The sequence below is a fragment of the Corapipo altera genome, unplaced genomic scaffold (assembly GCF_003945725.1).
Source record: "Corapipo altera isolate COAL_440 unplaced genomic scaffold, ASM394572v1 52, whole genome shotgun sequence".
NCBI classification, from domain to species: domain Eukaryota; kingdom Metazoa; phylum Chordata; class Aves; order Passeriformes; family Pipridae; genus Corapipo; species Corapipo altera.
The window spans coordinates 4,763,980-4,787,991 of record NW_020884930.1 but is presented as its reverse complement, the minus strand read 5'-3'; the positions used below and the strand labels follow the sequence as shown (position 1 = coordinate 4,787,991).

The following is a 24,012-nucleotide window of genomic DNA, read 5'->3' as shown; positions in this document are numbered from 1 at the left end:
GTAACACGTTATTCCTGGTCAGCAGGAACATGGAGCTAGAATTCCTTTTTGCATAAGCCCACTACTTCACTTCTGTAGATTAGTTTCTTACTAGCTTGGCACATACTAACTTTCATAGTTATCATCACTGGAAACCACCCCTTTTCCCCTTTTTAAGGAAACATGGCTACACAGACAGTCCACAACCCAGAAAAAAACCCAACCTTTTTGAGAAACATTTGCAAAAGCACTGCAATGAGACATAAAGCTGGTTGCAGAGAGCTGAGGCAGTCCTGGGGCAGAAGAGCTTTTCAGACAGGGTAGTCAAACACGTTGGAAAGGAGACAGGTTTTCAGCCCTACCCTCAATGGAAATCACACACACCTCCTTATTAATCTAGGGGCTTTAGTACTGTCACCTTCTCAGGACTGATGAACATAAGCTCTGACAGGGCCTGCCACCACCCAGCCTTTTCAGGGGACACCTAAACTTGGCTTCTTCCAACACTGATTGGGGCTCACCCTCAGGTGAGACTCATTCAGAGTCCAGCATGGCAGGAGAGCAGGGTAGGGGAATATCTGACTCTGACCTTCCTCACTTGGGGGTTGGTTCCTCACAAGATGAATGAGCAAAAAGCAAGGAAGAAATGCCCACAAAGCCCTCCACATACAGGCTGCCTGGCCCACACAGATCAGTGGTATCCCTGTGCCAGGTTCCACTGTCCTCACGGTGGGGTGGAAAGCATAAGTGGATCATAACACTGCCTCTACCCCACGGGGGAGCTCCCAAGGGAGACCAGCACCCAGCAGCCAGTTATGGGGTGTCACCTGTCTCAGTGCCTGCTCCAGCGGTGGAGCCAGTGCCAGGCTCTCCACATCCACCTGGGTGATCTCCTGGCACTCAGCCGTCAACTCTGGGTGGTCAGGCCGGACCAGCACGTCATGCAGGTGCCCCAGCTCCAGAGAAAGCAGAGGAGGGGTGAGTCAGCTCCCCGGGCTGGGGGTCCTCACCTGCAGCACCAGCCCCTGCCCTCCACCAGAGCCTGCTCCAGCCTGGAGCACCCATTGCCAGCCCAGCGCTGAGACCACCCTACCCGCACCCAGCATGGCAAGGGCCAAGGGGAGCAGCAGGTCGGGGTGTTCCCCCCTCGGGTGAAAATACCTCCTTACTCCTCAGGTCGACCACTTTCCACAGGAGCTGGAGCAGCTCTCGCTCGTCTGAGCCCAGCCTTGCCCCGTTGGTGCCCGCCGTGGTCACAAAGAGGATCACCAGGTAGTCGGGAGACGCCGTCATGGTGCCACAGGGTCAGCAGAAAGGATAAAAAGGAGAGAAAGAAAGAAGAGAGAGAAAGAAAAAGGAGGAAAGAAAGGAGGAGAAGGGGACGAGAAGAGAGCGGAAACTTTCCCTGCCCGAGGCGCTTCCAGGCGAGACCCAAGCGGCAGAGCCCCCACCTGCAGCCTCGCTCCCCAAGGACCTGGCGCGGGGGAGGCGCACGGCTTCCCCCCGCTTTCCCACCCCTTTTTCCCGAGGCGGGCGGCGGCCGCTCCCACTCCGGCTGCACCCTTAGGAAGCGCGCAATGGCTGCGGGCTTTTCAGCGCGGGGCCGCGGCACCACCTGCCCACCCCCGGCCCACGTGGTGCAGGTAACACACACCTGGCGCCGCCGCCCATTGGCCCCGCCGGGCGGGGACGTGGCAGCGCGGCGGGGGCGGCAGCGGGAACGGGGGGCCGGGATTGCGGGCGGGACGCCAAGCGCTGTGCCGGGATTGCGGGCGGGTTGCGGGAGCGCGGCGGCGGACGAGCCGCCCCCGGCCTCCGAGGAGCCCCATCGGGCACCGACGGCGGCCCGGACCCTGTCGGGCTCCGCCTCCCGCCGTCGGGGCGCGCTGCCCGGGGAGGTCCGGCTCCTCACCGGCGGGGCGGGGCCCCGCTCCTGCCGGGACGTGTCGCGGAGGGCAGGTCGGTCCTGCGTCCGCGAGCAGCCCCGTCCCCCGGACGCAAGAAGAGGGGAGATGGCCACGCCGCCCGCAGCCCGCCGGCAGGTCTCCTCCCTCGGTCGGGGGCCGCAGAGGCCGGGTGCGGTGCCAGGGAGCACGGTCGTGGCGTGCGGGCCGGCTGTCCCCGGGAGCAGCAACGAGGGAGCCCAGGGGATCAGGGCGGTGGAGCCTCTTCCTCTGTCGTCCTCAAGGCAGCGGCATCGCAACTTCTGTGCGGCTCGGGCACGGCGGATTGAGTGATGTGTTAAGAGCTGGCCAGTGAGGCTGTTGCAGCCTTCCCTCCGTGAACTTGTGATTTTGGCCCTTGTGACAACCTCACTTCTGCTGATCGCTGTTCCGCGGTGAAATCTCTATTTTAAATGCATAATGCTCAAAAACAGATCTTTTAATGACAAATCACTGAAGGCAGGGTAAACAAGTAACGCTAACTTTCCTCAGGGAAATTCTGTTGTACACCTGGTTCTTTAGGATCTCAGTTGTTTATTTCCAATGTCATTGTGATGCAGCGTTTTGAAATTTTTACTGAGATCATAGAATCTTAGAATATACTGAGTTGGAAGAGACCCATTAAGATCATCGAGTCCAACTCCTGGCCCTGCTCAGGAAACCCCAAGAATCACACCATGTGCCTGAAAGTGTTGTCCAAATGCTTCTTGAACTCAGGCAGGCTTGGTGCTGGGACCACTTCCCTGGGAAGTCTGTTCCAGTGCTCAGCCATCCTCTGGGTGAAAAACCTCTTCCTGATATCCAGCCTAAATCTCCTTTGACTCAGCTTCATGCCATTTCCTCGAGTCCTGTTACTGGTCATGAGAGTGAAGAGGGTTTCTTCGGGCATTTCAGTTCTGATGTTCTGATGCACTGAGTGAAACATATGGGAAGGAGAGGACTGGGGTGTGTGTCCTCACCAGTGGCTGCAGCTGATCTGTACTCAGCATCTGAGGAGTTTGCTTTGTGACCTCTGCCTAGCCTGGAGAAGAGGGATTCAATAGTATAGGGTTTCTTTGTGCAGTTTCCATTTCAGGTCTTAGTTTAGTGCAACTTCTTAAAAAAACTTTATAGTTTAGTACAAAAGACCAGAAGTACATTTCTGAAATGATTCCACATTGGAGCATGCCAGACAGAGAGCCCCGGCTCCTCGTCTTTCAGTGAAACTTAATCATCCATTCTAGGAAGTTTGCTTCCCGATGCCTGCTTGGCTTTTGAGATGCAGCTCTTGTCTTTGTGAGAACGATTTTTGGATGGGTACCTGTTTCTTTACTTGTGATTTGTTGTGTTCTGCTTACATATATCTTTTTTTCTTCCCTTTTATACCTGATTGTCTTATCCTATCTTGTCTCTTTCCATCTAGGAGTATGAGACTTCCCAGCTTATCACTAGAGCAGGCTGCATTATGTATAGTAACCCCTTTCAAAGGTAAAACTGTACCCTGAAAGTATTTTTAATTCCCACTATGTCCTTTGAGTTCTCGACTAACCCTTGTTTCATTTATTTATTTATTTATTTAGGAAGCTAATCACCACTAATTGTTACTGTAGTGCTTTTATTTTTCTTATTCTTGGATAACACATTTCCTAAAACACCTGTTTTACAGTTACAGTTCCCATTCCACCCTCTTTCTTGCATGCTTGCAGCACCTGGTCTGACAACATGTACCAGTTGGTTAAGTTCCTGTGTTGTGTTGCCCAGGCTCCTGGCATTTGTGTACTCCCATTCCAGTTGCTTCTCCCTGCCTGTTCCTTGTCCCAGGACTGGTTAAACATAGTCTTTGCATGAAGTGTCACCTTCCAGATGACATCAGTGTTGTTACCTACAGGAAGGTACTAAGGTGCTTTGGGGCACGACGACCTCTCAAGGCTCCTCCCAGCACCCTGTTGCTGTATTTCTCTCCTCTGGCATGCCTTCTGTTTCCCGTCTGCTGTCCATCTGACCAGCCCCTTTGCTAATCCCAATGTAACTGTTTCTCTGTCCTTTTTGTATTAGTTCTGGTGGTTTCTCACCACACATTCTTTTGTTTCACTTTCTGTTTCAGGACATTTCTGAAGCTACTCACACCTTCCTTCTTGCCAAGGAGCTGGTCCTAACATCCCCTCCTGAGCACTGCAAGAGACTGACAGGCCTGCTTACTTATTTCCCACATTTTCCTGAAGCTTCCCTCTCTCACCTCAGTGATCCCCTTCCTCCCAGTTTATTTGAACAAACCTGTGACTTTGCACTGTGTCCAGGTTTTTTCTGCTGGTTCTGCATCTCCCACCCTCCTCTACAGGAGGGTCTTCAGCCCAATGCCACCTGCATCTCTGTTATCCTTTCCTGCACAGACCTTTGGTCTGTGCCAAGTGTCCTACCTGTATCACTCTTCACCGTCAGTGCTCTAGTTTTCTTCCAGAATATAAACTTTTTACAACTGAAATTGGAGAATCATCTGTATCATGTTTTTTGAACGTGCTAATGTTTACTACCAACTGCTTTTTTTTAATGTCTCTAAGATAACTGCTGCTCCTAACAAAATTTTGTTTTCTCTGCTTTCACTAGTGGAGAAAATACCCCAAAAATACCCAAATTATTTCCTGATATTGTGCAACTGGGTGTGACATTCAAACACTGCTGCTCTTCCTTGCAGCAAGGAAATACCACTGACCTGTAAGCCCAGCCATTTGCTGAAATCAATGACACTGCATTCACAGCCATCTGAATTTAATCCTGCAAAGCCGATTCTTCTCACATCCAGAGCTGCAGCTGTTACCAGCAGTGAGGGAGTCACTGCAGATAAAAACACAGGGCTGGAATTCCCCTGCCAGTTACTGAAACTGCTCCTGCTAGCTGACCTGGTTGCAATACTGTTCCAGGCTGTCCCAGGAGAGAAGCCATCTAATTGGGACTGCGGTCCTCTGGCACAATGGCACACATGGTGTTGCTCATGTTTGGAGTAGATCTCCAAAGGTACTCTCCCACAGAAGTCTCCAGAGTCCATAAACGTAACCAAAACAAGCTGTGCCTAGTGTCACAAGGCATTGTGCTACTAAAATACATAGAGAGGATTTTTTTTGTTTTCTACATTTAAAAAATATATATATATTTTACTTCAGGAGTTTAGATCTGGCTGTTAGTGTAAGAGAGGGTCCTAGCTTGGGGCAAATCTGCCAGCACGGCCAAGGAGGCCCCTTGATTCTCAGATTCTGAAATGTTTCTGTCAAGGGATTTGCAGTATTTCAACTATATCTATTGAAATGGTATGAGGCAGTACCATGTTTTCAGTGTATTGAGAATAAGTTTTAGCTGATGAGTCTCCCTGCAGTGCCACAAAACATTTCTTCAGGTGTGCCAGTAGAACTGGTTGTGGAATTGCATGTTGTGGCCAAGCTCCACAACACGTGCTGTGGGGATGGGAACTTCCTGAACTAGTTTCACCACTGCAGATGGATATATCGAACCACAGCCTTGTTTAAATTGATGCAACATTTTCATGTGGAGTCCGACCCAGAGGACTGCTGCTCCCAGTGTAAGTTGAAGTTTGGAGTGCTGACAAAGCACCAAGCTCACCTCCTGAAACGCAAAAAGGGACTTGCGAATTCCTGATGCATGCACAAAATAGCACATTTGATTAAGCAGCTGTTTCAGAAACGAGATGCGGGTAACAGCACAATTATCACTCTTAAGGCACAAAATTATCATTGTTAAGGGAAGTGCAGGTATGTGGCTGAAGTTTTGGTCCAGAGATGTAACATGTCCTGTTGTAGCTTCCTCCAAAGACACATGGTGCAGCTCTGCTATCATGAGAGCTCCTACTTGTGCAACCACACAGCGCTTGCGTAAGATTAATTCCACATCGTTCTCCTGGCCACGGGCTGGCTTTGGCTTCGTGGTGTCCCCAGTGCTGTACAACTTCGTTGCTGTTGCAGAAGGGCAGTGGCTGCTCAGCAGGTACGTCAGGAGCTGCGGAAAGGTTGAGAGGAGCGACAACTCCTTACACCTGGAAAGGGTTTGTTTTAAGCACGGCAAAGGCTGCAAAAGAAATTTCTTAGGCAGGATTGAAATTAGCCGGACCCGAACTTGTGAAACCGAAATATCAGAAGCAAAGGCTCGGCGCGGGCTGCGGTGACGCCCAGCGGGGACGGGGCTCTGTGGAGAGCGAGGGCACCGCCCCGCTCACAACCCCGACTGCGGCCCGAGTTTTAGCAAGTCACACGTTGGAGTCGACGATCTCAGAGGTCTTTTCCAACCTAATTCATTCTGTGACTCGCTGAGTTCCTCAAGAGCCCCCTCACGGCGCTGACGGCGTCGGGACCCGCCCCCGGCCCCGCCCCGCCCTCAGCCCCGGAAGCGCTGGAGCGCGCGCCGGATGCGCGTCCCCTTCGGCCGGCCAAGATGGCGGCGGAGGCCGCCACAGAGCTGCTGTTCCTGGACACGTTCAAGCACCAGAGCGCGGAGGTAAAACGGGGCGTGGGTTCCTCGCTCCCTTCACCCCCTCTCCCTTATTCCCCGCTGCTGCCCGCGCCGCGGCCTCCGCCGGCCGCGGAACCCCTGCTGGGGGCGGGCCCCGGCGGCGGCCGGGCAGGAGCAACCCCAGGGCAAGGGCCGCTGAGGGGCCGCCGCCGCCTCGCCTGCCCCGGCCCGAAGCCTTGTTCGAGCCGCTGTCCGGGCAGCCTGAGGTACCGCCGGCCGGGGCGGAGGGTGGTGGGAAGGGAGCGAAGATTTAAAAGTGACAGAAAACAGAGGCGAGTGGGGAACAAAGAGGATAAACGTGCTTACAGAAGGCGATAAGGGAGGGAGCGGGGTAGAGGGCTATACCCGGCCACTTGTGACGTTCCCGATGCTCTTGTATAGTTGATGATGAGAAGAGGTGTTTGTCTGCTTGTGAGATATTCTTTTGGATTTATGCAGTCTCTGTGCATCGTGCACAAATGAGTATTTATAGGTTTTTTTGGCAGTGGGAGATGGTGCAAATATTCCACTTCGAGGCCATTGGGAACCTGAGCATCCTTAAAACTGTTGTTCTTGCAGCAGTTTTGCCCAGGGCTCACTCTGTTTTGCTGTTCAGGGAGGAAGAAAGGGACCATTAGGGGGAAAATGGTTGTGTAGCGTAACGTGACAAAGATGCTACAGAGTTATAGAATATCTTGACTGCGTTCATGGACAGGTGTTAGGGGAAGCAAATTGAGTATTTTGAGCTGATGCTGCAATCAAAAGCAATTAAAAAGTTATTTCTAGCTGTCAGGATCAGCTAGGTCCAAGTGTATTTTTAATTCTATTATTTCAGACAATATTAGGCAGAAAATACTGACCACTGCTGTTGCCCTGGGTAGGAAGCAGTAGCCACTCCTGTTTCCCTCCAGGACAGTATGTTCGCGTGTTGAACGTTTTTAATCGTGTACTGGGTTTTCTGACACTTTCATTCTTGCCAGTGACATTTTCTAAACCTGAATCATACTGAGTTTTTATTAAAGAAAAATACAAAATGTATTTTACATGTTCCTTAAAGGCCTTCTTTATGTTATGCTAATTCTTCAGCTAAGCAGATAATGAGTCTTGCCTTGGAACTTGTAGTTCTTGAAAACTACTGCTGTGTTTTTGCATAAAATTAATTATTTGGCTTAGCTATTCAGTTTACCAGTGTTGAGCAGTTCTGATGTAGCGTTTTCCTTTTTTAATGTTTTGTAGAGAAAGTGTGTTGGATTCACTTGCCATCTGGATGATGTTAATGAGTGGCTGTCAGGGTATAATCACTTATCATTTAAGCAGGAATTTGTCTTTATTTTGAGCAGTGCTCCTGGGTACAAAAGCCTTCCCAGCAGCAGCCGCCCTTCCTCCAGAAATCTGAGACTCCCACATGAACACAGACATGTTTTAGAGGCAAAGCCATGGGCACCCACCACCCTCACTCCTTGCAGGCTGCACTTGCCTGGTTCCTATTAAATGGATCTGTGCTCCCTGTCCTAGCAGGATTCCTTCAGTTCCAGCATCCAGCTTTAATATCAGCCCTTAGGCCAAGGTGTTGTATTTGTGGGCTAAAAAGTGTATGCATAGATTTTTCTTATTAGATGGCAGCAATGTGTTCCCAAAAGCACATCTTAAAAGCTTTTTAAAACTTTACTTGTGTCTATTTCGTTGCTTATTAGCTTTCTAAAAATCTTAGTACTTTCTTGCTTTCTGCTGGCTTCATTTGCTTTTTGATTGTGGTGAGTTATGTAAATTTTGACTGCCATTTTGACTTTTTAAATGTTCATTTGTTTGTTGGTAAACACTTGGACAAATAATTGATGTGTGTGTACTGTTTTGTGAGCTCATATATGGTAGAGATGATGGATCAATAGAATAAGACCTAATACAGTTAATTTAGTGAGAGAAAGCTTCCAGCATTAATTATTTGGTAGCTGCTACATGGGAGGTTACTGTGACTTTATGATTACTTCTTAGTTTGCTCAAACATCTTTTTGGATTGCATAAGAATTCTTTGTAATTGCTATTTCTGTGTGGGTAGTAGAAATGTTATTTGCAAAAGGTTTTCAGATGTTGTTTCAAAATTGAAGAAATAAACATATGGGATTTTTGTACAGGTCTAGTAAAACAGATTTATAGTGTCATTACAATTTCTAGTGTTACATTTGAAATATTAAATTTGATAGTGTTTAAAGTTAAACCACATGTATCTTCTGTCGGAAAAAAACAACCTGTTACTGTTTAAAAGATTCTTGCAAATAAAGGTAGTGAATTATGTAAATAAACCAGTAACATTTTCTATAAAAAATACTGTTAAATATATGAAAAGTGCCAGAAGATTAAGTGAAAACCCCCATTTTTCTGTCTAATAGTGTTTACATTTAACAGAATTGAATTTTATTATTATTAAGATTGCAACCCTGGTTCTTTTAGTAAAGACTATGGCTACATTATGTTGTTTGCATTTTACCTTTCTTAGACTTTGTTTATTCTTTGTTTTGTAGCAGAGTACCAATATAGATGTAGTTCGTTTTCCATGTGTGGTTTACATAAATGAAGTCCGTGTCATTCCTCCAGGAGTGAGAGCTCACACAAGTTTGCCTGACAACAGGGCTTATGGGTGAGTGAAAGACACCGGGTATCTGAGTAAGGAACACCTTCCTGTTATTTTTTTTCTTTTTGAACTCTTATATCTCAATAGACCCTTCTGTATAAAAATGTAAAATGCATTTGTGTGTTTGTTGAACTTGTAAGTATTTTTGGGAATTACTTAAACAGTATAATTTTGGATTTTTTTCCCCTTGTTAGTCTTGCTTACTGTGCTGCTTTAAAGATAAACCAGCAGGGGAAATGAACTCAACTCAAAAGAGAGAGAATAACAATTTAGTAAAATAATACAATAAGTACGATTATACAGACAAACAATTGGTTTTAACCCACAAAACCCAAATGTATAACCCAGCACCCTGGGGCATGAACAGAGTGGTGTTCTTTGGGCCCCCTGAGTCCAAAGTAAAAGGAGAGGGGAAAAAGCTGTTGGTGAGAGTGCTGTTGCAGTCTGGTCAAGAGTGGTGGTCTGCAGTCTTCCTCTGGATCCCACGAGTGGGTAAAAAGTTCCAAGACTCCAAGATTATATATCCTCCAGTTCAGGCAGGAATGCCCAGTACTTCCCTCAGGGCGGGGAGTTCCACAACAGGTGTGAGGACGGAAGCACCCTCCTATCTCGCAGGCCTCTTAACACCCAGTTTATAGCCTGAGGAGTCAGGCTGCTCTGGGCAGAGGGTGTAAATGGTCTATTGACAACAGTTTCTGGGAAATGGCATGGAAGGCTATAGAATACACAGTTTTGGGTTACACCCATCCGGTGATGAACTGGTCCCAGCTGTTCTAACCAGGACGCTTAGTCTGATAAGGAGCTCGACTAATGTAATTTTTACCTTTGTTCTGTTTCTTAGAGAGACATCCCCACATTCATTTCAACTGGACTTGTTTTTCAACAATGTCAGCAAGCCAAGTGCCCCTGTTTTTGATCGGCTGGGGAGGTAAGCTCTTTCAAGATCAGTGCATGACTTCATTATCTTCATTTTCTTCCTGAGAAATTTTATAGTGCAGAAAACACACAGTAGAAAATTCTGTACCTCCCATGGTTTTCATGTTTGATTTGGATTTTACTAGTTTGTGTACTTACCCTTTTCCTCTAATCTGTGTGGAAGACAGGGTTTCATGCTTAAAATAAAAGAAGTTTTTGTTATTTTTAAACTTGTATGTATTAATGAAAATAATTTTGTAGAAATAAGTGATTTTACACTCTTGTTTTATCAGTATGTATTTGTTCACTGTTTTATTATTGGCTTATGTGTTTAGTACTGCTGTGTTTTATTTCTGTAAGCATGCTTTATATTATTGAAGAAAATGACTTTGTATATTTTATTTAATAGCCTTGAATATGATGAAAACACTTCAATTATTTTCAGACCCAATGCAAAGGTAATGCAGTGTGATTTGAACTTCCTCTTCCTACATATCTGTCATTTAAGTATAAGTATGTGGTGTATCAGCACTCTGTGAGGCATTTGTTGTTTAAAACCATATTCTAAAACCTGCCTGTAGTTAGATACTCCTTACTTTAGAGTCTTCCTGGTGGTTTTTTGTTGTTGTTTTTGTTTGTTTTTTTTTTTTCATTAATAGGCTGTAGTAGATTAGGGATCTATCTAGGCAATAGGTATATTGCAAGGAATTTAATGCTTATAGGGAAAGATTATTTGTTGCAAAGACTGATGTATTTAAAGTTTTCTCAGTTTTCAAAATGTGGGATAAAGAGGTATTTTAATGTTTGGTTTTCCTCCTGGCTTTTATGCAGATAGCGATACATTGATATTAAATTAACTTTTTTTGAAGTAGTCTTTTAAGTGCCTTTTTTTTTTTTTTTAAAAAAAAAAAAACCAAACCAACAGGTCAACACAGATGGGTTGGTTCTTAGGGGATGGTACAACTGTCTGACCTTGGCAATATACGGCTCAGTCGACAGGGTAATAAGTCATGAGAGAGAGTCGCCTCCTCCTCCCCCACCTCCGCCACCACCTCCCCAGCAACAGCCTGGTTTGAAAAGAAATCCAAAACATGGTGAGCCTTGTGAGAACACAGAGACTTTTTTTTTTTTTTTTTAAATCAGTGTTGTAGTATCCCATCTGAGAAACAAACTGCCAATCCTTTCACATTTTGGATTTCACTGGCTTTCATTTTTTGCCTTTGTCCGTTGGTTTTGTATTGTCTTTTAGATTTATATTGAATGGTTTTAAGTATATTATCATCCAGTGCATTTTGAGAGTGGGTTTCTTGATCTGTTGCTAATTACTTTCGATGGTCAAAATGCACTTTAATTTCTGTGAACTCATTAAAATGTAGATGACTGAAATATCAAAAAAATTATAAGAATAGTATTAAAATCATACCAAGAAAATTTCACAGTCATGATTAACTTTCCTTTTGTGACTTTGTAAAGTACATTACAGAAGACTGTTTGCTTGGCATTGGTTTTAGAATGGCCATGAATAGAATCTGTGATCAAGTTTTGGCTTCAATTTTAGTGTTTGATTTAAAATTAGAACTATCTTGTTCAAAGTATGAGTATTAGACTGCAAAATTTGAATACTCTGTGTAGTAAGACCAGTTGGAAACTGTAAAAGCCAGTTGAGTAAAATGTAAACTCTTTTTTTAAAAGCAACTCAGATATTATTGGTTGAGTTACAATATAGCCAGTGTCAAAACCAAAACTGGCAGTTAGCCATGAAAGTTTTAAACCAGTAGTATATTAAAAGAAATCAGTAGTGTTGAATAAGTGACTTCAGAAAACTGCCTCACCTACTGCAGATGCAGAATCAAGGTTAAATAAGAGCTGGGCAACGAAGGTGTTCCCTCATCAAAATTAGCACTGAAAACAAAATCTTTCTGCTTCTATTCCTGTGATTCCATTAAATGAAAGTTTTTATTTTCACAATAAATATAGTTGATGGAGAGAAGGAAGACCAGTTCAATGGCAGTCCTCCAAGACCACAACCAAGGGGACCAAGGACACCTCCAGGCCCTCCTCCTCCTGATGATGATGAGGATGAACCTATGCCAGTGTCAGGTAGAATGAAAACAGACTGTGTTTTACTTACTGCACATCACTGCTTTAGAGGAGGCAGGATTTTGTGTTCCTGCCTGGTGTCAAGTTTCCTGTCTGCTGATGCTCCTGCTGGACAGATTCAGTTTTAGAAAGGGATTAGAAAAAAAAATCTGTTGGCTATGTTAAATTGTATTATTTTTAAAGTTAGTAGATAGTGACTATTGACTGTAGATCAATACACTCTTTAAACGTGCTGCTCATATTTTATATAAGTGTTCTGTTAACTCTGCTATCTATTTGTCCATCCTTCTGCAGCATCTGCCAAGCTCTCTGGTCACTCTATAGGTTAAAAGTGCCAAGAAGCCTGTACATATTTATTCATAGTCTTACTGAACTAAGTAATTGGTTTTATTTGGTCAAATCACCTGAAGGTTTAGGATGCCTTTTTTTGTGTCTCCACTATATGTAACACAAAATTCTAAAACATACTTACTGCCATAAAAGACAATAAAAATGATTCTATAAATATATTAGCAAAAAAAAAGGGGGCTAAGGAGGATCTCCATCCTTTATTGGATGCAGGGTGATACATAGTGACAAAGGATGCGGAAGAGTCTGAGGTACCTAATGACGTCTTTGCCTCAGTCTTTAACAGGAACACCAGTTGCTCTCTGGTTACCCAACCCCTGAGCTGGAAGACAGACGCAGGGAACAGAATGAACCTCCCATAATCTAGGAGGGAATAGTCAGCCAGGTGTGTGGGGCCAGATGGGATCCACCCTTGTGAAGGCTCTGGAGCACAGTTGTTATTGAGGAGTGGCTGAGAGAGCTGGTGTTGTTTAGCCTGGAGAGGAGGAGGCTCAGGGGAGACCTTATTGTTCAGTAAACTACGTGGAAGGAGGTTGTAGCCAGGTGAGGTTCAGTCTCCTCCCAAATAACAGGAGCAGAGGAAATGGCCTCAAGTTGTGCCAGGGCAGGTTTAGCTTGAATATTGGAAAAAATTTCTTCACTGAAAGGGTGGTCAAGCATTGGAACAAGCTGCCCAGGGAGGTGGTTCTGTCATGATCCCTGAAGGCACTTAAGGACAAGGTTTAGTTGTGGACTTGGCAGTGCTGAATTAATTGGTTGGACTTGATGATCTCGAAGGTTCTTTATCATCAGATTTCAGAGAAGTAGTCTTATTTCTGAAATTGTATGTATTTCTAGTGGTTGGGGAAAAAGAAGATGATGTGGACCATAGGGAGGATTACTTTGAGCCCATTTCTCCTGATCGAACATCCATTCATCAAGAAAGCCAGTATTCTGATGATGGAGAAGTGGAGGAAGATCAACCAGAAGAAGGGGAAGATGATGATGATGATGTGGATGTTGAGGAGGAGGAGGATGAGGAAGAGGATGATGATGATGATGATGGTCATACGGTAGAGAGTATTGCTGATGAGGAAGAAGAGGAAGAGGAGGAAGATGAAGATGAAGAAGAGGGTGAAGAGGAGGAAGAAGGTGAAGGTAAGTGAAGTTGTAAAGAGTTAAGGAAAAAAGAGAGGTTTATCAAATTTTGATGGCACTACCATTACATTGATTAAGTGCAAAGAGAACTGGATATGTTTTCCTTGGTTGTTGCACCATTGCCTGCCTTATTTACGGTTCCAGCATCCCTCGAGAATGAATATTTATCCTTTATAGTAAAACTTCTTGTTCCTTTCTATAAGTAGGGGAAAATGGATACAACTTGTGTGGGTGAGAGCGAACATTCAATCGTGTTAGGTTTTGTTTAAAAATATAGGAAAGTGGTGAAAGACATTATTTCCTAATTAAAAACCAAACTAAGTTATGTAATAGTCAGTTGTCATCTTCCCGTATTACTTGAAGTTCCCGCCCATGCCTTTGCAAAATTTCAGGTTAGAAGTTTTATGATAGGTGCAATCGAAAGAAGAAAATTGGACAATATTCTTTAAGTAAAGTTACACTTTCTGCTTTATACATTTTTTTAAACGTTTCCATAATTACATAAAAAAACCCTATCAGCTGGGGCTTTCACTTATATCTGGAGAGAGAAGGTTTTTTGTATGTAAGTGTGTGATTGTTCTGTAACCAGTAATAAATAAATTATTACTTTGAAAATATTCTCTGCAGTTATAAACATGTTTATTCTCAACTGAATCTTTTTCTTTTTAGGAGATGATGGCTATGAGCAGATTTCAAGTGATGAAGATGGAATTGCTGATCTGGAACGTGAAACATTTAAGTATCCAAGCTTTGATATTGAATATACTCCTGAGGATCTGGCATCTGTGCCTCCTGTGACATATGAGCCTTTTGAAAAGGAGCTTGGACCTCTTTTATACTTCAGCTGCCCTTACAAGACTGTTTTTGAAAATGAAGTTGGTAAAATAAAAGACCAAGACCCAGAAAAAGAAAATTCAGGGGCAGTGGAAGCCTCAGTTAAATTAACTGAACTGTTGGAATTATATCAAGAGGAAAGGGGTGCAAAGTGGGTCACTGCATTAGAAGAAATTCCGAGTTTAATAGTAAAGGGATTGAGCTACCTGCTGGTGAAAGACACAAAGCAAGACTATATTACCCAGCTAGTAGACTGGACCCTGCAAGCTTTAAACCTCCAGGTGGCTCTCAAACAGCCCATTGCTTTGAATGTTCGACAACTCAAAGCTGGGACAAAACTGGTATCATCATTAGGAGAATGTGGGACTCAAGGAATAACAGCACTCTTGCAGGCAGGAGTTATTAATGTGTTGTTTGAACTGTTATTTGCAGATCACGTATCTTCCTCCCTTAAACTTAATGCTTTTAAAGCTTTGGACAGTGTCATTAGTATGACCGAGGGAATGGAAATGTTTCTAAGAGGTGGCGTAGATGTACATGAAAAAAGTGGTTATCAGAAGCTCCTGGAACTCATATTGTTAGATCAGACTGTGCGAGTGGTTACAGCTGGTTCTGCAATTCTCCAGAAATGTCACTTCTACGAGATTCTGTCAGACATTAAAAAGGTGGTTGATCAGTTAGCAGAGAACACACCTCCTCTTCCTAATCACACAGAGCCAGAGCAGGACCAGGACTTGGCAGGACTTGAAAGAACCAACCAAGAATATGAAAATGATGTGGAGGCTCCTATGGACATGGATCATCTTTTGGAGTCCTCTAATATAAGCGAAGGAGAGATGGAAAAACTTGTTAGTCTTCTTGAAGAGATCTTCCATTTGATGGAAACTGCTCCTCATACAATGATTCAGCCACCTGTGAAATCTTTCCCAACCATGGCACGCATTACAGGCCCTCCAGAAAGGGATGATCCTTACCCTGTCCTGTTTAGGTATGGCAGTGGCAAATTCATTTTCTAGAGCATATTTCCTTCAGCTTGGTAGAGATATATTTCAGGGGTGACTTGGTTGACTAACACTTTTCTAGATGTTTCACTTTGTTCTTCATTGGAGGATTCTGGATTGTGCTTATAAAATCTGAGAGAGTTTGATGAGTTAATGTACCTGTTATTGTGTTGGCTTTCAATCAACCTAGCTTGCATATAACAAGAAGTTAACCTCTCCTTCTTACTGGTGCTGTGTTTGTACTTCAGTCGCCTTCACAGATGCTGCCCAGTTGTGCTAGCTGCTGTCCCATTTGAAAATTGTTATAGATCTAGAGTGTTTTCCCTTTGTTGTCTATGTGTATGGATAAAACAGGTCGGGAATCCCTGTCTGCATGTCGAGGTGGCAAGATACAAGTCAGCCTCAGTTAGAAGTCATGCAGTTGTATCAGCGTCGCTCCCTGTTTCACAGCACAGGCAGGGGAGTTGAGGCCTGCCTGCCTTCAGCCACTTAAAAGATCCCATGAGTTATTTCCCTGTTAGCAAGTTTCTGTCTAGTAAGTGTTTCTCTAAATGCTAGCAGGTTTCTTTGATAGTAGAGTTGTAGGTCGTGGCTGAATGTATCTAGAGGCAAAGAATCTTCAGAAATTGTCTCTTGTGCATGCTATAATGATTGATTTCTCAGCACATTAATGCAGCATTGATAACGATTCAGATGCAGCAAATTTAATAAAATATAATTTGCTACTTTGTGTAGAAAAGGTTCAGGGATTTTTGTTTGGGATTTATTTCTTGTAAGTATTATAGCAATTACGTTTTGTAAGGTTGACGTTTTGTGCTACTTTGTAATTAGTTATTATATCTCGAAGTCCACAGAGCAATAAGTACTGAAGCTAGGAGGCATGTAATTTTATATAATGATTTCGTGCAATGTTGACAGATGATTGTAATGTTGCTGATTATTTTCCTGGGGGTTTTTTTCAGGTATCTTCACAGTCACCATTTCTTGGAATGCATTACTTTGCTACTGTCTCTTCCAGTGACAGGTGCACATCCAGGTGTGCTTCAAGCTATACGAGATATATTGCGTTTCCTGGCGCAGTCACAGAAGGGTCTTCATTTCTTTATTTCTGAACATGAAGCAACAAACTTGTTGGTTAGAGCACTTTGTCAGTTTTCTGATCCAGATCAAGAGGAAGGTCTCCAATCCGATGGTGCCAACGAGGATACTTTTGCCCTGTGGCTCCTGCACTCAACACAGACGTTACAGTGCATTTCAGAATTGTTCTGCCACTTCCAGCGGTGCACAGCCAGCGAGGAGACAGACCATTCAGATCTGCTGGGAACACTTCACAACCTTTACTTGATCACTTTTAACCCTGTAGGAAGATCTGCTGTGGCTCACGTGTTCAGTCTAGAAAAAAATCTCCAAAGTCTTATTACTTTAATGGAGTACTATTCCAAAGAAGCTTTAGGGTAATTTATGTGTTTCCTTTAAGTTTTTCATTTTAAAAGTATCTATCTTCTAGAAATTATTCAGTAAATCTAAAATATTTTTCTTTTAGATCATGATGTTTTTAAAAACAAACCAACATCTAAGTACAAGAATGTAATATAAAATCAAGTCTGTCTTTTGTAATCAAGTACTTAATACCCAAAATCTGTGTAGATCATCCACAAAGTTTTTGTAATATATATAGGACAGACTTTTGGTTATATGAAAGAAGGTAAGTAGGTAGTTTTCATTCAAGCATAAAATGTTGACTGTGAAACAAGCAAAAGATTTGACTTGGAAACTGGACACTGTACACTTCTCTGGGCTTTGAGTTCTTTTGAGTGCTAAATACAGTCACTGTTTGGACAGGCAGTTGTACTACTTTAGATAGCAGTGCATTTAAAATGAGATTTGTAAAACGGACAAAGTTATGGAAAATATTTTTGTGCCACTTGACTCACATTTTTTGTTGATGCTGAAATAAGTATGAAGTCAATGTACAAGAAAGTGTTTGCTTATCAAAAAGCATAGGTGAAAATTGTTAGGGAGCTTTTTGTTGATGAGTATATGGGCAATCCTTGGTGAGGGTAAAAGTTCTGTAGGTAGATTTTTAGGAGTCAAATAATGCAAATCTGATAGCCAGTTGTATTAGCTGAGATCTAAAGAAAATCCTTATTGTTGTTCCAGAGACTCAAAGTCTAAGAAGTCAGTTGCTTATAATTATGCCTGCATCCTTGTTTTGCTGGTGGTACAGTCTTCCAGTGATGTCCAAATGCTGGAACAGCACTCAGCACCTTTGCTGAAACTTTGTAAAGCAGATGAAAATAACACCAAATTGCAAGGTACGGTATGTGTCATTATCAGCTGAATTGTTTGAATGTATAGAAGAAACCTTTTATGTGTGGATAATTGGTGCTTCACAGTCGTCTGGGTTGGATAATGAAATTCCTTTTCCAGCTGGATCTGATTAGTTGAGTCACTGAGATAATGTGTAATTTTTTTCTGTTAATGAGAGTTAAACAGCAAATTATTTATAGTTAAATTATTTCTCAAGCAGTGCTAACTACCATGAATTTTGGATAATTACAGGAAGTTTGAAATTATTTCTGTGTTGAAAATAGGAGAGAAAATAGGAGAGTAAAAGTGGACTAACTAGTCAGTAAGCTGACTCTTATTTTTGTTGTTCACTATCATGATTGTTGTGGTTTAACCCCCACTGCCAACTAAGTACCACACAACCATTTGCTCACTCCCTCACCCTCCCCTGATGGGGTGGGGAGGAGAATTGGGGAAAAACAATAAAACTCATGGGTCGAGACTATTTTAATAATTGAAATAAAGTAAAATATAATAATAATAATATTAATGATAATAATAATAATAATTGTAATAAAAAGGAGAGAAAGAGAGAAAACCCAAGAAAACAAGTAATGCACAATGCAGTTGCTCACGACCTGCTGAACAATGCCCAGCCTATCCCCAAGCAGTGGTTGGCCCCATCCAGCCAACCCCCTCCAGTTTTCATACTGAACATAACATCCTGTGGTATGGAATACCCCTTTGGCCAGTTTGGGTCAACTGTTCTGGCTGTGCTCCCTCCCAGCTTCTTGTGCAGATCCTCACTGTCAGAGCTTGAGACACTTGGAAGTCCTTGACCTAGGGTAAGCACTACTTAGCAGCATCCAAAACATTAGTGTGTTATCGACAATGTTCTCATGCTGATTCCAAAACACAGCACTGCACCACCTGCTAAGAAGAAAAAAAGAGCTCTATCCCAACTAGAACCAGGACAGGGATGTAGTCTTGTAGGATCTTAACTAATGAATAATCCTGGAATTGTTTTCTGTCACCAAGGCCAACTGGCATGGAATAGTCCATGTTACCCTGTTACTGAATCTTTTGACCTTCAAGCTGTGTCTTGTTGTGTTCTTGGCTTGTGTTGTCTCACTGGTCAGTCCTGCTGGGGATTATTTTGGCACATGAACATTGAAACTGATATCTGAAGTTGTGCTCTGCACTGCCTACTTGACACATGTAGACATAACAATAATTTCTTCCGAAACTTAAATGCACTGAAAGAAATCAGAATACTTCAAAGTTTTAGTTTCATTCTCTTCTCTGCCATGCTTTTATTTCTTTGCTCCTCACCTGATCATCAGACAGTTTCATGAGAAGTGGGGCTAGTTTATTAAACTAAATTATGAAATCAGTCGAGTAGTTGTCAACTCATATCCACTCGATCTTTGAATCTTCGTGTTCTTTTAAATGTTTTTAGGAACAATAGATTTTAAATCTCTTGTCACAAAAGCCTGTGACTTCCAGGTGATTCTGGACTAAGAGAGAGACTGTTAATCTATAAGGATTTCCAGCATGAAGGTTACTGGTGCAGAGATTGGCTCCATTTGGGTATTTAATAGAAGTTTTGTACTCAGTTTATGATAAGCTATTCTGTACATCAAGAAGAACAACATTTTGGTTCTTGCTCTTGATGGCCTCTTTTTTTTTTTTTTTTTGTGGCTGACAGTGACCCTTAGTGTCTTTTATAAAGTATGTTTAATTACAAATAATACAGTTAATGAGATGAAAATTGAGTGTTCTGGTTGACTTGAGTAATTTTGTCTGTGGACATGACATATATTGCCTGTTCTGAAGTCTTATTTTTTGATGCTTTTTAGCTGGCTACAGCTGCACTATATGCCTCACAAATTTCAGACTTGGCCTTAGTACCTATCGTGTAAATTACGTACATTTCGATTGAAAAAAGTTTTATGTTCATAAATTCACTGACTTAAGTCTTTTTTTTTTTTCCCTCAGAGCTCAGCAAGTGGCTTGAACCTTTGAAAAATCTTAGATTTGAAATAAATTGTATTCCAAATCTTATTGAATATATCAAACAGGTTAGTAAAATACAGATAAAATGCTATCTTTTAGTTGTGCCCTATAAGCTTGGACCTTTTGTAATTTGATATTTTGTCCTAGATATGTATTAATGTCTGATATTTAAAAATGTATACAGTTATCCAAAACAGATGGTTTAATTAAAACTTCTGATCTAGGCCAGGTCTTGCACTATTACATTAATTGAAACAAAATCTAATATAAATATATGATGCAAAGATCCAATTATCTTCCCATAAAACCACAATGCAAATGTTGACCCTCCTCTTTTTGCTTCTGCCTTATTTGTGACTGCTTCCCAAAGAGTGGGATAATTGCACTTAAATTCTGGGACATACTTACAGTAACTAAATATTGAATTTGAATACTAAGCTAGTGATGCACTCATAAAGTCCTTCCTTGTAATATGGTTTCTTTCCTTTTTTTTTTTTTTTTTTTAATTTTCCCCTAAAAGAATATTGACAGTTTGATGACCCCAGATGGAGTTGGTCTTCCTACTGCACTTCGTGTTCTTTGCCATATTGCATGTCCACCGCCCCTGGTAGAAGGTAATGGTTAACAGACATACTGGTTAAAGTACAAACTGTAGTTTTTTGAGTCTTCTACTTAAATGTGCATAAAGTGTAACTGTGGTTGCCCAGGAGAAATTAGACATACAGAAATGTTATTTGTTTTCCGTACAGGTCAACAGAAAGACCTTAAATGGAATCTTGCAGTTATTCAGCTCTTTTCTTCCGAGGGAATGGACACCTTTATCCGGGTCTTACAGAAGCTGAACAGCATACTTATTCAGCCTTGGCGACTCCATGTCAACATGGGCACCACGCTCCACAGAGTTACTACTATTTCCATGGCCCGCTGTACCCTTACTCTCCTTAAAACAATGCTAACAGAACTCCTGAGGGGTGGATCTTTTGAATTCAAAGACATGCGTGTTCCAGCAGCACTTGTTTCTTTACACATGCTCCTCTGCTCTATTCCTCTCTCAGGCCGCTTAGATAGCGATGAGCAAAAGATTCAGAATGACATTGTTGATATCTTACTGACTTTTACTCAAGGTGTTAATGAAAAACTTACCATTTCTGAAGAAACTTTGGCGAACAATACTTGGTCCTTAATGCTGAAGGAAGTTCTCTCTTCAATTTTGAGAATTCCTGAAGGCTTTTTCTCTGGACTTATACTGCTTTCAGAATTGCTGCCTCTTCCACTGCCCATGCAGACTACTCAGGTATAACTTAGATTTATTTGGTTTTTAAAGAATTTTTTGTACGTATAACCTTAGACCATTTTCATAGTTGTGGAAAAAACAGATGTGTGAAAGGATGGATTGAAGTTGTAAAGCATTTGTGTTCATATAGATTGTTTGTAGATTGGTCTTTTTCGGCAGAAACAAAATTGGTATTAGTTGGAGCATTTTTCTTGAATTAACAGTCATACATTATTCTTTCATTCCTTGGGAGATTATCTAGACTCCCATTCTGTTACTTAAATGATTGTTTATGAAGCCTTTGAATTTAACCCTGAATGCCAAACTCTTGGTGTATTAAGGCTCCCCTTTCTATTGTCATGGATCTTGAATTTGTGATCTATAAGTGAGCGTAAGAACGTAATGCTCCTGAAGGAGCCAGAATTGTGCCCTGTAATTTGGTTGTAATAATGAAAATGGCATTCCATGGTTTTGATGAGGACAGTACTTGGTCTTTGTTAATATCTTGTGGTTTTATGATAAAAGTTGAAAGGAAAACCCCCTCGTCTTTCTGTTCCTGCAGGTAATTGAAGCACATGACATTGCAGTGGCACTGAACACCAGGAAGCTGTGGAGTATGCACCTCCACGTGCAGGCCAAGCTGATACAAGAGATCGTTCGATCCTTCTCTGGTTCGTCCTGCCAACCTATTCAGCACATGTTGAGACGTATTTGTGTCCAGCTGTGTGACTTGGCTTCACCTACTGCTCTTCTCATCATGAGGACTGTACTGGATCTGATTGTAGAAGACCTGCAAAGGTATCTTTGTTTTCTGTTGCAAAGACTTTTTTAATGAATTCACCTTGGTTCTGTGCAGTAGGTTTAGCACGAGGAAAATACTTTCAGAAATATTATTTATTCATTATGGTCTGAGTAAATTCTCAGTCCATTGCTATATACTGTGTCCTGATAATGCTCAATGTTGCCAAGGAACCAGCTCGTACCTTTAAGTTTTGATGTAGACAGTTTCATGTTGTATGCTTATGGTAAGTATTTTAGGAAGATTTTTTTCAGGCTGTCCCTGCAAAGCCTTATCTTGCCTGTGGTTTTAAGGATCTATCTTGCATTAATAAGAAAAGTAGTCCAGTAAAGTTTGCATACTGGGATTACATATATGTAGATGTTTGTAAGATGGAGGAAGTTGAACACTACCAATTCAGAGGGTTTTGAAACAATGAGTACTGCTTCTTTAAAAGCATAATTATCCACATAGATACTGTTTCTATAAAAGCATATTTATCTGTATATGATTAGATGCCCTATAGTGTGTTAAATGCATAGTAGATTAGTTAATTTATGATACAACCAGAAGTTCTCTAGTGAAAGTTGAGCAGTTTTCAAAGAGTGAATGAAACTGTAAGTTACGTACGTGAACTAGGCAAGTTTTTTCTAAAATGCAGAAATATGACTTCTGTGATGGTTGTTTTTGAGATCACTTTGAAACAGCTTTTTCATGGTGCATTGGTATCCTTTCAGCAACTCAGAAGAGAAACAGTACACTGGACAGACCACTCGATTGCTTGCTTTATTGGATGCCCTGGCTTCACATAAAGCTTGTAAATCAGCTATTTTGCATCTTATCAATGGAACTACTAAAGGAGATGAAAAGTATGTAGAGGTTTTCCAGGAGCTCTTGGCTTTGATGCGATCGGCTGGAGACAATGTCACTCATCAGCAGTGCGCTGAATATGTAACTTCCCTTCTGCAGTCCCTCTGTGATCAGGTATTTTCTGTATTTAATGCATAATGTGTGTTTTTAATTGTAGGAGACAAATTAAATGAGATTATTTCTTAAGTGCTTACTTTTTTTCCAAAAGGGAAAAAAAAATCAACGTTGTTAAAACACAGAAATTAAAAACTTGCACGGGCGGCTGCTTTGGCAGACTTGTCTTGTTGCTCTTGAATGTAAATACTTTTATTTCATGAGATGTCTTCTGCATTATGTGCACTGTTTTGCTAGCTCATTAGAGACCAGAAACTCAACGGCAAAAAAATTGCCTGTCCCCTCAGCTGAGAGAGGGATGTCATTTCTCCTTGTGGGCCACTGACAAAACTTGAGTTGTCACTATTCACCTCTTACCTAAATAAATATGTATCTCTGAGTTGTCTAACTGAAACCTCTTGAAAATATATTCCAAATATAAAGATATATAAGCTATGCTGTTACTGTAAAAGTCCTCCAGTAAAAAAGGTGCAAATTACTAGAGCAAGGTAAGAGATGTTACCTGAAAATTGATTCATAGATTAGCCCTGTTAGTTTCTCATTAGTGTGTATATAGATTGACATGTCATTATTTGTCCTACTAGTGCATGTATTTATTTGATTTAGTGCTTACCCACTTACATGAAAGACATTTGGGCATTGTTAGTCAGTAGAGATAATCAGCCATTTGCATATAAACTAGATCTCTCTGCCCATGCAAATTCATTTGAAAATCAATCTTGTTTTATTTAATGTAAAATGTGGAGGTGACAGTAGAGCTTAAACTTCCTGGGTGGTGTCTGCAGCCTCCGAGTTTTCATAGAACCACAGAGTCATAGAATATCTCAAGTTGGAATGGACCCATAAGGATCATCAAGTCCAACTCTCTGCTCCTTGCAGGACTATCTAAGCCATGTGACTAAGATTGTCATCCAGATGTTCTCTGAACTCTGACAGGATTGATGCCGTGATCACTTCGCTGAGGATCCTGTTCTGGTGACCAACCAACCAACCTCTCAGTGAGGAACCTTTTCTTAAGTGTCCAACCTGAACTTCCCCTGATGCAGCTTCATTCCATTTCCTTGTGTCCTGTTGCTGGTCACCAGAGGGAGGAGAGCACCTGCCCCTCCCCGTCCCCCCAAGTCACTTGTAGTCTGCAGTGAGGTGACCCCTCAGCCTTCTCTTCTCCAGGCTGAACCAGCCAAGGGACCTCAGCCACTCATGGAAATCTGATCAGTGTTTTGAGGTTAAGGGACATTTTGACTACTCAGGCAAGAAAATATGTATGTTACTCAATGGCTGTTTGGTTTTTAGTTGTGGCTATGCCATCATAT

At 42.2% G+C, this 24,012-nt stretch overlaps 2 protein-coding genes across 9 annotated transcripts in view; one reads left to right on the top strand and one right to left on the bottom strand.

The window, feature by feature from the left end:
* The window catches only part of ESRP1 (epithelial splicing regulatory protein 1), a 39,246-nt gene extending 33,019 nt beyond the window's left edge, over window positions 1-6,227 (bottom strand). For 4 of the 7 annotated variants that reach the window (XR_003530280.1, XM_027659135.1, XM_027659136.1 and 1 more), the window contains exons 1-2: window positions 4,612-6,227; window positions 807-935 (exon numbers count right to left, since the gene is read on the bottom strand). Coding sequence is in view for 6 of the 7 variants with exons in the window: in XM_027659135.1 (XP_027514936.1) it covers window positions 807-935; window positions 4,612-4,944 (462 nt within the window). In the remaining variant the exon portion in view is untranslated. Of the gene's footprint in view, window positions 1-806; window positions 936-1,140; window positions 1,530-4,611 lie in introns of those variants that run through there. The other 3 variants (XM_027659139.1, XM_027659140.1, XM_027659141.1) reach the window with 1 other exon arrangement.
* An 87-nt stretch (window positions 6,228-6,314) lies between these two features.
* The window catches only part of VIRMA (vir like m6A methyltransferase associated), a 34,848-nt gene continuing 17,150 nt past the window's right edge, over window positions 6,315-24,012 (top strand). For both annotated transcript variants that reach the window (XM_027659084.1, XM_027659083.1), the window contains exons 1-15: window positions 6,315-6,401; window positions 8,915-9,030; window positions 9,866-9,952; window positions 10,349-10,397; window positions 10,865-11,033; window positions 11,917-12,039; window positions 13,225-13,524; window positions 14,194-15,346; window positions 16,322-16,813; window positions 17,520-17,674; window positions 19,647-19,729; window positions 20,185-20,278; window positions 20,414-20,958; window positions 21,500-21,735; window positions 22,453-22,699. In XM_027659084.1, the coding sequence (XP_027514885.1) occupies window positions 6,339-6,401; window positions 8,915-9,030; window positions 9,866-9,952; window positions 10,349-10,397; window positions 10,865-11,033; window positions 11,917-12,039; window positions 13,225-13,524; window positions 14,194-15,346; window positions 16,322-16,813; window positions 17,520-17,674; window positions 19,647-19,729; window positions 20,185-20,278; window positions 20,414-20,958; window positions 21,500-21,735; window positions 22,453-22,699 (3,912 nt within the window). In that variant the 5' untranslated portion in view covers window positions 6,315-6,338. The remainder of the gene's footprint in view (window positions 6,402-8,914; window positions 9,031-9,865; window positions 9,953-10,348; window positions 10,398-10,864; window positions 11,034-11,916; window positions 12,040-13,224; window positions 13,525-14,193; window positions 15,347-16,321; window positions 16,814-17,519; window positions 17,675-19,646; window positions 19,730-20,184; window positions 20,279-20,413; window positions 20,959-21,499; window positions 21,736-22,452; window positions 22,700-24,012) is intronic.